We start from the raw sequence: 15,886 nt of genomic DNA on the forward strand, positions 1-15,886 counted from the left end.
TAGGTCCAAATCAGAAAATTTCAATATCTTTCTTATTAAATTGGCATAAACAAACTCACAGAATACTCCAAATGGAATCCAGGCCAATAGATAGGAGAAGAAACCTGCTTCTGCTCATCAGAAATGAACCTCTGTGATGATTTCAAAATGCACTTTCTCAGTGTGACAAATTTCTGAGAAATTCCTGTGAAAAATTTTGTGATCTTTTAGCAGTTGAAAATACCTATTAAAACAACATCTATAGAAGATGAAAAAATGAAAAAAAAAAAAAAAAAAAATTCTGGGGACTTACCATGCTTCAAAAGCATAGTCTAAAATTTTCAATTAAAGAAGAAAATTTCTTAATATCCATCAATAAACACATTTATAGGATTATAGGTATTAACCACAAGTCACCTAACGATCATAGCTCAGAAATAAAGAGACAACAAATATACGTGTAGACCAAAAATGATAACAAGAAAATGATGATTTCTGGTATGTGTGCAAGTTTTGTAGCTTTTCCCAGAGAAAGAAGCTGTAATAGTTACTATCCATTAGTATTACATGGCATACAGTTTTAGAGGTGCAAATCCTGATCCGAACGATAATGACAGCCCTACTTACTGGATGTTTCAGAAGTCACCCGGTCTTTTTGAGATACGTAACATTTGTTGTAAAAGGGCATACAGGTCAGTCTTGTAAATGCCTGAAACTCCTGAACATAGACTGTGGTGTTGACATATCTGCCACTTTTCAGAAGTCACTGGATAACTCTGAAAATCATAAGAAACTAAGTTACTTTCTTTCAACTGTGGGCTGAGGAACTGTATAAAGAGAGAGGATGTGCCAAGATGATAAACACATAAATAGCTCAGTAAATTGCTGATGAAAAAATGTACCTGTATCACACCAACAGTGCAGCTCTCCTTCCTCTACAAAAACCTAGGGCCTAAAGTAGCAGGAGGAAAAGGAGAGGCATATTTACACCTCTGTGCAGACTTAGGTCATCACTCATATTGAGATTTTTAGCAAAAATAATCTGAACTTCAATTCTCATAACATATATGTAATAAAATAATCATATCTTTTCAGAACATTGAGCTCTATTATTCTATTAGGTTGGAGGCAAACAGAAAAGAAATAATTACCTGATGTCTGATTGGGTGATAACGTTTAAAGCCAAGAATATGTTATTACTCAACTTACTACTGCCATTTGTTTTTATGACAGTAAACAAATGCATATACTACTACAAAACCAGCATATAATTGCACTGGTAGTCACACTATCGGCAAATGACAGATATCTGCAGTTTTCTCATATGTAGTTTTCCATATATTATAGCTATTAATTTGGACTTTCTTTATATAAGAAAAGTTGCAGGGTGATCTTAAAACTGTAATTTTCTAGTAAGCATCTTCAAAATCAAGCACAGATCCAGATTCTATCATGGAATACGGCCATGATTTATACAGTACTTCAGTCAAAGCTTTGTAATGAAAACTTGTGTAGGGCCAACGAACAGTCTGCTATTTTTTAAAGCAGTTAATGCTCATATGAAGGCTCACTGTGTAAAGACTGTATGGCATTGCTTACAAAGTAGAGAAGAGGAATATACACAATTTTGGATGGCACCACTATCTTCAGGATGAACATTTAATATACTCTATTTTATGCATCTCACTACAGTCAAATTGCCAGTCCTTAACAACTGAGCAACAACAGCTTTGGACCTATCACCCTTGTTTAGTCACTTCCACATTTTAAGCAACCATAAAAAAGATTCAGCACGCTGCCATACCACAGCGGTAACCATTTCGCACCTGCCTGCACAAAATTTGTTTAGTTTAGCAGCTTTAGAACTTGYTGTAAATTCAGGCTAAATAATCAGCTATTAGCTCAATCGAACACATATATGAATATTTAGGTACTCCAGTAAAAATTAGGCCCAGGACTTTATTTCCTCTATCCTGAACCAAGCTTTGTGGAGCTTCTAAGTCACTTTGCTTTAACTAGTACAGCTGACAACATTAACAGTCAGTTTGGTCACAGCAAAGCAAGGATGTTGTCAACTGGGAGACAGGGGAAAGGACCGGGCCCCAGGAGTCCTCTGGGATCTACAGATTAATATTCCTGAAACATAGTTTAGTCCTCTGGTAACTGATAGAATATCATATGAGCTTAAAAATGTTTACTTTCAAATCAGTTAACACTTACTGGCTCAGATATTTACTGACTGCTCCAATCACAGCAACCAAATCTTGCCCACTTTGATGTTATGTGAGCACCTCTCAAAATTTAAGTCAACAAATATTTGAGAAGAATAATGAGATTATCATTTCTACTTTCTGTGAAAGCACGTCTAAACTCTGATTCCATATTAGTATCTTTGAGTGGGTATCTCTATATGAATGGAACTCATAAATAACAGTCAGATAAAAAAAGCATTAACTTTGTCTTCTAATCTTTGCACTGACTCCAGATTAAGATAACATTGTTGAATAATGAATGGATATTCATACACACATTTGTTTGGAAAAGTTGAGAGTGGAAAAATCATTCACAATACTTCTTTTGCTTTCTTCCTCCCACAGAAAGCAACTATATTATCAAGTCAGACGCTAAACTGAAAATTTGTTAATTTGATTTCATAATTAGTAAAGATGAAGATGCATTAAGTTCATTTCAATTTTTCAGCAGTGCTGAGAAGCACTAAAACTGATTTTTGTGGAAAGAGAAATAAATGGAGCTGTAAAGGAAGCAAACTGCAACAAGGAACAGTTCCTCCCCTAACAAAAACTGTGATTTCTTCTCTGTGCTAAGTCCTTTACATCAGTCTTGGATTAACTTCTCTCACTGTAACTCCAATTAAAATGTCACTTTTTCAGAAGCTAAGATTAAAATAAAAAGAACACACTAGAGAAAGTAATTCTTAGAAGAATATTCTTTGCTTTTTAATACTTTTCTTTATAAAGACCTATTTTAGGAACTTGTCTTAGAGCTGTCTGACAGTGGTTTGAAAACAGCTGTGCAATTTTTGCTCAGCTCAGAAACTCATTTTCCCAGATAAATCAGTTTTACAAATACTGAATTTATTTTTCCTGAAATGATTGATTTTTGGCGATACATTTCTGTGACATTTCTGTGACATTTCTGTGAATAAAAAGCGTTTAAATTTAGTTGGAATAAGTTAATTAAATGAAGAGACTTTAGAAAGATTTCTGTTGAGCTCCATATGAGTTAGACAAGTCTGAACTCAATCTATGGAAGAACAGCAGAGAAAACGAGGCATGAGGAATTTAAAGATAGTGATTATTATAACTGAACTACTAAATAGAAACAATGTCTCAGTAATGACAATATAGCCAATTCTGCTACCTAGAAACCTAGCAGAAGAACTATTTTATAGTTTCTAAGGAGAAGGCAAAGAACATCTGGTCAATTTTGTTCTAATTCTATTGCAAATAAAAGATGCATAAGTGATATGCAATTCTGAATAATATCTCAGCACTCTGCAGAGAAGCCCTGATGTTAAAAATCACCTCTTGTTTAGCAAAACAGCACAACTTCTTTCCACTGAAAGAAATAATAAAAAAAAAGATTTCAGAAGACTATGCAAGAATCCTATCTGAAACTGGGAGTCCATAAATACACTATATACATACACCACTATAAATAATCGGAATATTCACACTAAACATAAATCAATTCTGTGTGATAGCTTCCTTTGTCACTAGCGTATTATGTTGCTGACAGAATATTTAAGGCAGAGGACTATGTCAGGCAATAAAGATATTGCAGAGGTTGGCAGGGGGGGGATGGGACAAAGTAGAGTTGAGGTCTCATGAACATTTTGACAATATCTCTTTGAACAAAAAAGTATTCACACTGAAAAATGTTAGGATATGGTGATGCCTGTCTTAAAGGTTTGAAAGCTCTGTGATTGCATTTGACTTACTTCAGTGACAGGGTCTAAGAATAACTAACACAAGAAGTCATCTGTGAGAAAGGCCAGATGTGACTGAGAACCAGCCTAATACTCAAAAATTCTATTTATCTGTATGAAGGTATAATGCTAACATGGTTTTTTTTCTAACCATTTTTTTTTAAGGAATATTGGAAGTTCCTTAGGATCTAATTCTTTTTGCTTTGGGAATCTCTCATACCTGTTCATTCAGGTTCTTCATACCTGAAAACTGACCAGTATAGCCCTCAGCAAAGAGCTAATGTCATGGGAAATAGATAGGCATTTTCACTCAAAAGTGAGTCATAAGATAAGAACAAACAGACTTACAATAGTTTATAGCCTTTTTTTTCCAGATTGATTTGTATCCTAAAAATTAACTGTCCATGTCAGAGATTACGAACTGAAAATCCTGTTCTTTCTCTGACAGACTAAACTTGGAACAGCTGGCATGAAGTTTTTTCATTCTTATCCTAACACATTCTCTACAACAGTGACAAGAATAACACAGCTAGGAAGTTATGGTCTTTGTTTATCCACAGTTTGAGAAACTTGTTGAAACTGCAAAAAAATAACTACACTGGCACTGAAGGACTTCTCTACCCAAGACAGGACATGCTCCATGCATCTCAATAGTTCCAGCATGGATTACAACCGGAACAGAGGAGTATTCATTTTTTTTCTCTCTCTCTCTCTTCAAAGATAACAAAAAAAGAGTTCTGAATTTTTGGACCTTAAATAAAAGAGTTTGCTTAAATAAAAGAGTTGTGTCCCCCTTAGTTAGGCTCAGTTATTTCATGGTAATTCGCAGCCAAGACTAGCTACAGGCTTATGAGCAATATCCTGCCTCAGAACTCAAGATTGTATGAGGGAGCCATGGCATAAATTGAAAGCTACGTATAATGCGACATGCATGTATCTTCACTGAGACATCATAAACCAGCAAACAGCAGTGAGAAGGAAAGAGGCTGCATGCAAATGTCAGAAGAATGGAACTGGGACCTGGTCATGAAAAATACTACAGTATTATCAATAAAACCAAATCAATTTTACTGGAAATAAGAAAGAGGAAGCATATCTCCTTTAACATGTCTACTGATTCATTGCTATCATCTGTTATGTTTCTTCCTTTTTCAGATCAACTGATATCCAACATGGAAATTCTTTCAAACTAAGCAGTGCGACAAACTAACATCTTATTTGCTATGCCAATATAACTCATTTTATCACTACAGTTATACAAAGTAAAACCATATTTAACCTACACTACCTTTGTTTTCTTCTGACAAGGCTATCTGTCACCAAGGAAATACCAAGATCATAGCCAACACTTCCAAGATGATGTACCTCATGAGGAAAATCAACCCTCCTAAACAGTTTTGCCAATTACATCAATGTTTGCCTTAATATGAAAACACTCCATCACATACTGAAAGACCAATGTGTAGCTCTTCCAGGAAGCCATGTGTGGATCTGGAGAGTAAGAGACTGCATTATCATTAGTGTGCAAACAGTTACAGCAAGCAAAGCAGATAATCAATCCAAACAGACACAGATGGATAACTAATTCTGTTATGCACAGTAAGAACTAATTTTTTTACAATATAGCATTAAAGCATTCTATTTTTAGGCTCCACAATGTAAAACATTCTTTTCTTGGATAAAAATAATTATCTGCAAATTCTTGTTTTTGTATTCTGAAAAACTGCTTGTTAGTGGCCAGGTGCAGTTCCACTTTGCTAAACAAAAAATCTGTTGAATTTTTTTTTGGAAATACAGGTAAAACGTATGTAATCACCTTCAAGAGCAGAAAAAATGTTTTTCTCGAGGTGGAAGCCTGATTTATGAGTCTTCCCTTCGAGTATAAGAAATGACAATTTTGTACTTTGAAAAGTCAACTAAGGTCAAGATTAATACAGCATACATTAATTAGTTTGTTGATATCATGAAGGCTTTTCTTGTCATCCCACTGATGAATGAGGGAATTTGTATCTCAGCAGGTAAACATGCTTGATACTTCCTTAATCTACTGCACTGCATTTGTTATAGCCAAAAATAAGAAACAAAGTGGGATACAGCGTCAAAATGATTTAGAAGACACCTTACTAGTTACAAAGGAATATGAATTAAGAATAAGCTTAAAACATATATTTTTTACTGTTGTGTTCCATAAAGACAAACATTTTTTTGCTAATGGAAGCCTTGAGGGAGCAAATACTTATTTCATATTCCTTCCATTTTGATGTTCACAAGTCATTTTACATTTCCACTGTAGCTCTGCCTTTTATTTCCTTCCACCCTCCTTGCCTTGGTTGGATTAGAGAGGTAGGGTGTTAATAGGGTACTTGATGAAGATTAAAACCTATTTTCTAACCCCTGGAGACCAGCCTGATTTGAGCAAAATGAGAAAAGTGAAGCAGTCTCTTCATGTCCTTGAGAAGCCTTTTCCATTTCAGCATTTCCAGCTTCCAGACATGGTCCCCTTCGTTCAATGAAAGGAAAAAACAAAAAAGAAAAAACAAAAAAGTGCCAGCACAAGAAGGTTGTGAATACTTTCATATAATGTCGATGGATCTTCAAAAGCTCTCTTTTGATTCCTTTTACGGTTGGTGAGGATGTGAACGTGAGGTGGATCCAGGAGGGGAATGCAGGGAACCGGTGCTTCCAGCTCGAACAGGGCGAGAAACAAGTTGTTGTCCACCATTCCCTAAATCTGTTGTTGCCACTTCCTTACTGCCATCATCCTTGTGAGTACTGTTCTGTGCTGGGCACTCAAAATGCACGCAATGAAACACCTAGAGAGAAAAACAAAAATACAAAGATAAAGCAAAACAATTAAATACTTAATGTTTAAATGCTAAACGCTCAAACAATTAAATGCCAGCAAAAGCATGATCAAAATAAAATTAAATCTATACAGAAGCATGCTGGCAGAATCAGTGCCAAAACACTGCCAAAGTAAAATTTGAATATTCATCATGAGGTCCAAAGCATCTGCCCATGTACTATGAACATTATAAAGTGATACAACTAATAACAGCAAAGTATAAGAAGGTTTTCGAATTTTACAAACCTTTATGTAAGGCACTGAAAATCAGACTGTGCCAAAGCAAATAGACGTATTTGTAAATATAAATGATATTTTCTTTGCAAAGTAACATAAATACCTACTGTTAGACAGCATGCAGTTGGATAAGGACAACAATAATATTGTCTTAAAGATACCTTACACTCTCTATCAACAATACCTCTGCGGACATATCCTGGAGTATGCAGAAATGTCTTCAGAGGGTCCAGGGAGAATGCTCCTTCATCGAATGAAATATTCAACTTCAAACAGTGATCAATTTCTGTTGTTTCAACAGATACTTGGACCATTGTACTTAGAGCATGAGAACCATTTCTTTAGGCCCTTTTTTCAATTTATTTTCTAGTTTACTTACTCTTACACAATACTTGCTCTTGTAGTGTTTGGGAGGATAATGGGAGGAACTCTTTAAAAATGTCACTAAATTTTTTTCCACCTGATTTCTCACAACTATAATTGCAGTTTTGCCTAACACCACACAAATAAATCTTTTCTTACACTAATTTGAAATTTGCTATTTTCTCATGTATTGTACTTTTATAGCTAAAGCTTGATGAACATTAAAAACTGAACTTTAAAGTTACTGTTTCAAAACTTTCACTGAGTTAATTTTATACACTTTTATGACCTCTTCTATTCTTTTTATAAGTTTGTAAGTTCATGTCTTTAAATCTCTCCTCACAAACAAGAGTAATCTTTTATAATCTTAACTGCCCATTCCCATACCCTTTCAAGTTAACATGGACAAAACTGGATACCATAAACAAGACAATGCTATACCACAGATTCATACTTATATTTTTTACCCTCTCTTTCAAACAGTTGAAAATTCTATTATTCTTTTTGACCATCCTTACACAAGTGCACATTGAGCAGACATCTGCAATGACGTGTCTGCAACAGTCCCTGGGTCTTTTCTGGGAAGGTAGCTAGTTAATTCAGATTCTGATAGTGTGTATGAAACCAGTAAAAAATTATTCACAGTCACTGTGGTTTTTTTGTAGCTTTGTTATACTTTCTCGTGCCTCTCAATGTAAAAATTCTTGCAATTTTTTATACAGATACATAATGATGCATATTTATATTTCTATATAAATACATACATATACCAACAAATATACACACACACACAATGGCTTTTCTCTAGATGCATTGTAGTGAGTTTTCTAAAGTCTAATTTATAGAGTGGCATGAATTCTCTCTATTTGTTACAGTTCTTGAGAAGTCAATTTTTGAATTCGGTCATATTTCTTGAGAAGTCCCTTTCATACTTATCATGCTCTTACGTTTTTGAAGTGACAGCTATCATCATTTTCCCAGGCAAGCTTATCAGCATCAGGAATTTCAGAAAAGAACAATATCTCATCAATTCTTCTCTGTTATATGCTGCTTTTCTTGAAAGGTAGTACAGTGTAGTGAATAGAATGAAGTTCTACAAGTCGGAAAATTCTGTATTTCTACTGCATCCTATGTCAATACTGTTTCTCATTTAAATTTTCCCTTTAACCAGTGGTGTATGTGTTTTTTTTTAATATAGTATGCATACCACTAAAATTTAGCTAATGCTAGTCTATTAAAACTGAAGTACCAGATTCTTAACTTCTAATTTTCATTTATATTGTTTCTTTCATACTAAGTTCTTTAATGCTCATCTCAACATGCACATGATGATGAGGAAATTACACAAGATTTCAGTGAAGATTCTTGAAAACAACATAATAGTCACAGTCAAATACTTACACAATCTTACTCATATAGACATACACTAAGACACATTATGCAGCAATAATGAATTGAGTGAAATATTTGTAGACATAGTGATGAGAACTCTAGACATAAGTGTCATGGAAAGGGGAGACTACAGATCCAGTTCTGTTCTCACTAAAATCAGCAGGGGCTTGGTCATCAGATTTAGACTTAACCCCCCCGCCCCCGTCTCCTTTCAAGGAATAACAGTTAGTGATGCCTGAGTCATAAAAGAACTCCATTAAAAAATTGGAAGAATGGAAATGGGAAAACAAAAGCAAAATCAAATAGAATCAAATAAAGAATGATGAACAATGAGAACTACTCAGAAATACATTAATCTGTCTGCTGCCAAGTGATGAGCACAAGGAAGGGGGGAAGAAAGCAGTTTTGACTGAATATAGTGATATAGTGAGGCAAAACACAATCAGAATAAAGAGAGACATAATAAATAAGAACCAGACTATCAAGTTCACAAGAAGATTACAGAATGGAGTAGAAGAGAGGAATAGTGGATGTGGAAACTTTAAGAGATATTTCAGAAGTTAGGACAAACGGAACATAACGAACTGAGGTTGCCAAAGAAGGCAGCAGGCTTTCCAAGAGATGGTGCTCGGACATTTTGACCTAAGTAGGAAATGCTGCCAAAACATTAATGAATCATTGCCTCAGAATTCACAACGGAAGATGAGAGCCAGGTAACAAAAGTAAATACACTTTTCCCAGAAGAAACACAAAAAATATTGAAAAAAAAATCATAATAGGTGATTAAAAAAAAAGGTAAATATATACTTCAGAATAGCGTGAGATCAATCCCAAAACTCCATTGAAAATGACAAATTTTAGCATTCTGCAGGCATATTTCAAACCTTTTGGAAAACAGAGTGACAGGTACAGTTATTAGATTCTCAGTAACTAAGCAGAGATCTTATTTTCTTTTCTTTAAGAGAAGTAGTAAAGTAAAGTAAGTGTAATTTATACTGTCTCTGTGACCAGTTTCTATTTTCTATTGATATAAATGAACCTTACTGTCCACGGGAATGAAGGTATGTGGAAGCAGAAACATTGCAAATTGGGAGATTATCGAGATACAGAACCGATATTGCGCACTGTACTGGCTGTATCTATGACTTGAAAAAAGACAAAGATGACGACATTAACAGAGGAGGAGTTACTCTGAATTCAAAGCATTCAATATCCAGCTAAACAGCAGTGGATTATGGAAAGTCAGACAGTTGTAATTCAGAGAGAGAAGTTTATGTTGTAAAACTCAAAAAAAAAAAAACTCAAAAAAAAAAGAAGGAAGGAAGGGAGAAGGAAAAAAACCCTCACAAAATACAGTAGAAGGACTAGGGAAAATATCTATTTTTATGGAGGCCTGAGAGTAGGAGGCTTTAGAAGAAGTAAAATGGGTCATCAAGTAGTTCAGAATCAGAGGAAACTGCTTGTGCTCTTAGTCAAGAGATTAGTGAGATGATCGCCTCTAGACCAACCTGAAACTTTGGTTGCAGTGTTGTTATAAAAACACAAAGTATTAGCAATGCCTTGTTGCAGTCTTCTGCAAACAAAACCTTATGACGAAAACGTTACGGATTATCAATTTAATACATAACAAAGCAATGTAATTTAGAAATATGTGCAAACTAATAATATTGCTCCTACAAATTTTAAGAGAAATGTATTGTTTGAAAAAGAAATTTACTATAGGGTCTAAGACGAAAGAGAAAAGACCTAGAAAGGGAATGCATATTTATAGTGCTATCAAGCTACTATATAAATAGTTGTAGCCTGAATTTGCACACACTAATCTTCACCATAGTTATACAGTGCTTCACTTAAATAACAACATAGTATATTCAATTCTTCAAAAATTATAACCAGCTCCTACTTAGAATTGTGCCTAAAAGGTGATTACTTTTCAGTGCTTAAAGCCTCCTTTAATAATTAAAAAGTAGCAGAAAATGTTTCTTGTAGGCTGATTTGCTAAGCTTATCCAATATTCCTCATAGCGGGTACCACCGGTGACAGAATACTGCCTAAACAGAACACTAATGTGATTTCACCCAGCATTTCCCAAATTACTTTACTATGCACTTTATCTTGATATAAGTGGATCAAGTATTCAGTGGCAGAAAGAGAACCTATTAAAAAGAAAAGCAAGAATAATAGCTAATCACATCCAGTGACTAACCTATGAAATCTTTCTATTACTGTTATTCAGCATAACAGATGGCAATTTAATCAGAGCTGATGTACAACTTTAAAATAAGTTTTGCATATGTAGATCATCCATGTCGTTGCCACAAAGGCCAATACAGATGCATTTACGGAAAAAATGGATTTAACTCATCCTCCTTTCACAACTATAGTCTCAAAGTCCAGTAGACTATCATATTTATAATTTCCCCAAATTTTCACTGTTCTATTAATATCTATAGGAGTATATAAGCTTTTAGATACACCGAAATGCTTATAAAAAGAAATTACAAAAAGTAAATATTACTTTGTTTCTGTATTTTGAAAAACTTGCAGGCATTTTAAGGGGCTGGATAATACATATTTCCATTTGTATCTTTACTTACTGATGCTCTTCATGATTGATCTTCTAATATAAAATTATTCATTTATAGTAGATACATTTTATTTACTACATTTTTAGTATATAGTACTAAAATAATCTTTTTCAGTAAAGAGATGAGAACCTACCAATACTGACATGAGAGCAAATAGGACTGTCTACATCAATCGTAATAAAAAGGGCCTTCTGCATGCAACAAACCTTCCGGAGGCAGCTTCTGACTCTGTATTTCTGAGAATTCATTGACGAAGACTAAACTGCACTCTACAAGAGACAGTGCTTAGAAAAAGCTTTTTAAGTTGCTATTCCCAGTTCAGTTTATGGATCAGCTTCTTTCCAACTGTCTGGTGAGAACTACTATTGACATCTGGTTGTGCATATGATAGCAATAACTGCTCTAAAACTGGACATAAACAATGCAATTTTACAATTCTTCCAATGCCTTATTAAGGACCAAGATCCCTATATGCTAAATAAGATCAGAAATCCTGACTTCTTATATTGTTACAGTTGACAGACTCACTCAACTAACACTACAAATTTAATGGCATTATCCGAAGTTCACTGTAAAGCATGTAAGTACCATGTTTTGTCGTGTTTTACATGTGTGCAGTGTAGACAGGTGCAAGTGCGTACACAACCTCCCCTCCCCCCAAGCAGCCCCTAGTGCCTCTGCCATCTTGCCATACCAGATCTTAATCTCAAAGACTTGCAAATGTTCTTAAATTTACATATTGTAAATCATTTCACTGAAGTTCGGTGTAAAATCTGGACTTCATTTGGGACAATACACAACAATTATGAATTACAGAAGCACAAGAAAACAAAAAGAGGATGAGACTGAACTTACTAGTTTCTGCAAAACATGTTCTTTCCATATGAAATAAATGAAAAAAATCTCTTGGTTTGGCTACTATTGGTTAACTGATTTACTGGGCATGAAAATTAATTATAAAAGAATCTTATGCAAATAAGATTTTCTTAGGAAGAATGAGATTTTTCTTATGTTTTATTCATTAAAAAGATAATATAAAGGTGATAAAACCAAGTAATCAGAGGCTATATGCTTTTCTCTAGTGAATTATAATGGTATTTTGATCATTCATCAAAATAAGGGGTAATTTAAGTATGAACCAAACCCAATAGGAGTGTTTGATGGCACTATGCAAAAGCCACAGTCAGATGCACTTTATGTACTTTGTTAGGGGGGCGGGGGGAGCCCTCCACCCTGGCAGCATCCCTCCAGCTCTATAGAGTCTGCAAAGATGATAACAGTTCCCAGTTATTTAAATAAGGAAAGCATTCCTTTTTTTTTTTTTTTTTTTTTTGCTAGATTGCCAGCGTGAAAAAATTAGACATTTCAGAGAGCATTACTGATTTCAGAGTAATATAAGAAAACTAGGTATATTTTTATACATTCATAAAGAATACAAGTTTTCTTTTCTTGAAAGTTCCTTACCTCATTAGCTGTGTTGTGAGTGCCAACTATTCTGATGAAAGATGCAGGCTGTTTATCAAAAGTGATTGTTTGCCAGGATCTGCAAAAAATCCAAGAAGGCCATACAAAAAATATTATTAATCACAGTCACAACAGCTTGCAGTAAAATATACAGAGAATCCACTCAAGTGACAGCACGGACTACCACTTAATGGGACAAACAGAGAAACACTTCCAAAGATCTGAATTCCCAGCACTCCCTGTTCTTTTTTATTTTTAAGTATCTCATGTTTTCCTGCATAACTTGTTAAAATTTAATAAAATACTAACAGGAAAAAAATTGAATCAAAGTCTAACACTCTTGACCATGTTGCTAGCAGACAAGCAGAAGGAAATGCAGCCATCTGTTAACGACCTGTGAGAAATCACCAAAGTTTGGTTAAAGAAAATTGCAGCTCTAGGAATACCAACAGAGGAACTTCTGCATCCCACCCAGGAACTGGAGTAGTGGAGACAGAGGAGACAAGCTTCTCTTGTAGAGGACCCGGTACTTCCACTAAATGAAGTGTGATGTCCAGGCGCTCTCACTTCAGATTGCGAGGATTTGCCCATCCTGACACAGAGGCAGCGAGAAGAGTAGACCTCTCCACAACACCTCTCTCCAGAGCTAGAGCTTTTTGGATAAAAGGGCTAGGCTGGGAACGCTATAATCTTCCTTGTTCATACCCTTTGGATTTGAGTGAGATACAACAGGTCTTAAGCAGCCTAATAAACAGCAGCAAGGGACTCTGATTCCCACCGTACTCTTGTCCTTATAGAACATTCTGGCAGTAAAATAGAAGAAACAAACAAGAATAACAAGATCTGAATCTTTCAGTTTTATGACAGTCTTGCATTACCTGAATCATGTTAGAATTAAAATCATTTTCTTATTCATAAAACAGGAAAACTAGATACAAAAATTAACTTTCAGCAAAACTGGACCATCACAGAGGGCCTCAGCGGTAAAATATAGTTAAATATCATGATGAACTTACTAAGGAGGAAAACTGTTAGATAAAGTTTTCTTGTATTCAGAATACTTCCAAAAATGTTCATGGTAGAAACAAAGGACCAAACAAAACAAGCAAAACCAGAACAAAGCACCACTTAGCATCAGCAAAATACATCAACGCCTGGCAGCAGTAACAGCTTTGCCGCTCACTATTTGTCTTGCACTAGAATTTTTTCTTCATAGAAAACTACCATAATCTGTTTTTCATAAACATGGCATTTTGGGTTCTAACTTACTTGACTATTACTTTTATCACTGCTGTCAGGTTTCATTTCCTTAAAGAGGATCATGAGCTTGCTAAAGACCCAATTTCAAGCAGCTTAGTGGCATTACTAAATGAACTAATGGATTTAAGAAGAATTGTTCGTGATATGGAAAGGTGAGGTCTGAATCAGGACTCAGAAGCACAGGAGTTATCCACACTGCATGGTTTATTTATATTCTTTTTACCTTAAAGTATAGAATCCTAAAGATGAGTGGCTGTGACAATCAGATAATTGTAACACTATTTCTCATAACAAACTACTGCCACAGTTTGCATTAATGCATGTGCTTTTACCCTTAAACATGTACACTTTATGTAAGGAAACTGACGCTGTGAAAATGAGATTTCCTCATTTAGTGATTTGAAAAATATGCTAAAACTGTGCTAAATGAAAGAGCATAAAATCCTAAGAAAGTTATTAAGAACAGCCTATGCCATCCTAGCCTCTAAGCTAGAGTTTGTGTCCTATGACTGGAAAAAGGGGTTAATTAGGGATAACAGAATGAAATATAGATGGTAATATATTTATTTATAGTGCTTTTGAGCACCAGGAAAATAACACTGCCAGAGTTCAGCATAGATTTTCCACAGATGGATAAAAATGACATATCTAACCAGTCATATTGCTGTGCGTTATTAAGAGAGGCTGATAAGTCCACTGAAGATCTGTTGGACAACACACTTCTAGATCACCTCCTCCAGCAAACTCCCAAGTTCTTGTCTTCTCACATCCTTATTTTCTGCCATACTGCTATTATAGGATCAGATTATAATCACCCTTAATTAATATCAAAACATGATATAATATATAAATCTTTTTCTTGAGGAAAAAGAGAGATTGGGTTTTCAATAAATTTCATGTTTTAGTATGCGTCTATTTTACTCCCTTCACTTAGAAAAGGGGGAAGTCAGACTTACAAACTTCTTGTAGGAGTCTTATTAAAATTCAATATTGCCACTAGAGAATTAGTTCTTTATGGGATAATGAGAACACTAGGTCTCTTAGTTTATTTCCTCAGCAAAAAGGAAAAAGTAAAGCAGAAAACAATCCAAATGGATTTGCAAAGAAGATACATTTGATATAAGCAAGGCAAAGCTTCTCAAATAAAAAGTTGCACCAGTTTCAGTTAAAATAGTATATTTGAGAATATCAATATATGCAAAGTAATACCTCTCCACAATCTGAATGAAATTATGCAGCAGAGAGATAATTTATGCTGTGTAAATATTTCCATGTGAGAACAGAGATTATCCACAGAACATTGTCATGGCGTATCTGCCCTCTTTTTCCATTTTTTGCTGATATAACAAATTCAGTAAGACTTCAGATTATGTATCAAGCCATAACAACCATGGTGTTCAGTGGTGTTCCTCAATTAAATGAAGGACATCACAGATAAGCCTTGCATTTAGCTTGAAATTTCTTTTTAATTTTCTCCTTTTGGTACTAGTTCTCTCTTCCGGCACCATTAAAATAATTTCAAATTTTCTGTAAAATTTTTATTTTGCGAATGGTTTTGTAACTGTGTAGCCAAGCCCTGCATATGTGCTCATTTTACTCTTTCCTCATAAGAGCTAGAATCATTCTATCCTCATAATCACGTCTGATGGTCTTTATAAAAATTCTCTCCAAACTGTATACATAGTTCTGGTATTGATGCATACATATTCCACTGTATTCCAGGAACAACTGTACTAAACCATAACAAAAGTATCTTTTTTTTAATCTAGGATTAGATCCTTCTGTGTAATAGATGCCATTTCTCCACCT

At 34.7% G+C, this 15,886-nt stretch overlaps 1 protein-coding gene across 2 annotated transcripts in view; it reads right to left on the reverse strand.

Annotated features, from left to right (window-relative positions):
• Positions 1-265: 265 nt before the first annotated feature.
• BTBD9 (BTB domain containing 9) overlaps positions 266-15,886 on the reverse strand; it is a 139,361-nt gene continuing 123,740 nt past the window's right edge. For both annotated transcript variants that reach the window (XM_085320617.1, XM_085320606.1), the window contains 2 exons: positions 12,818-12,896; positions 266-6,741 (listed from right to left, as the gene is read on the reverse strand). In XM_085320617.1, coding sequence (XP_085176743.1) covers positions 6,547-6,741; positions 12,818-12,896 — 274 coding nt within the window. In that variant the 3' untranslated portion in view covers positions 266-6,546. The remainder of the gene's footprint in view (positions 6,742-12,817; positions 12,897-15,886) is intronic.

This window comes from Rhea americana, unplaced genomic scaffold (assembly GCF_003343005.1).
Source record: "Rhea americana isolate MKP2758 unplaced genomic scaffold, rheAme1 scaffold_119, whole genome shotgun sequence".
Lineage (NCBI taxonomy): Eukaryota > Metazoa > Chordata > Aves > Rheiformes > Rheidae > Rhea > Rhea americana.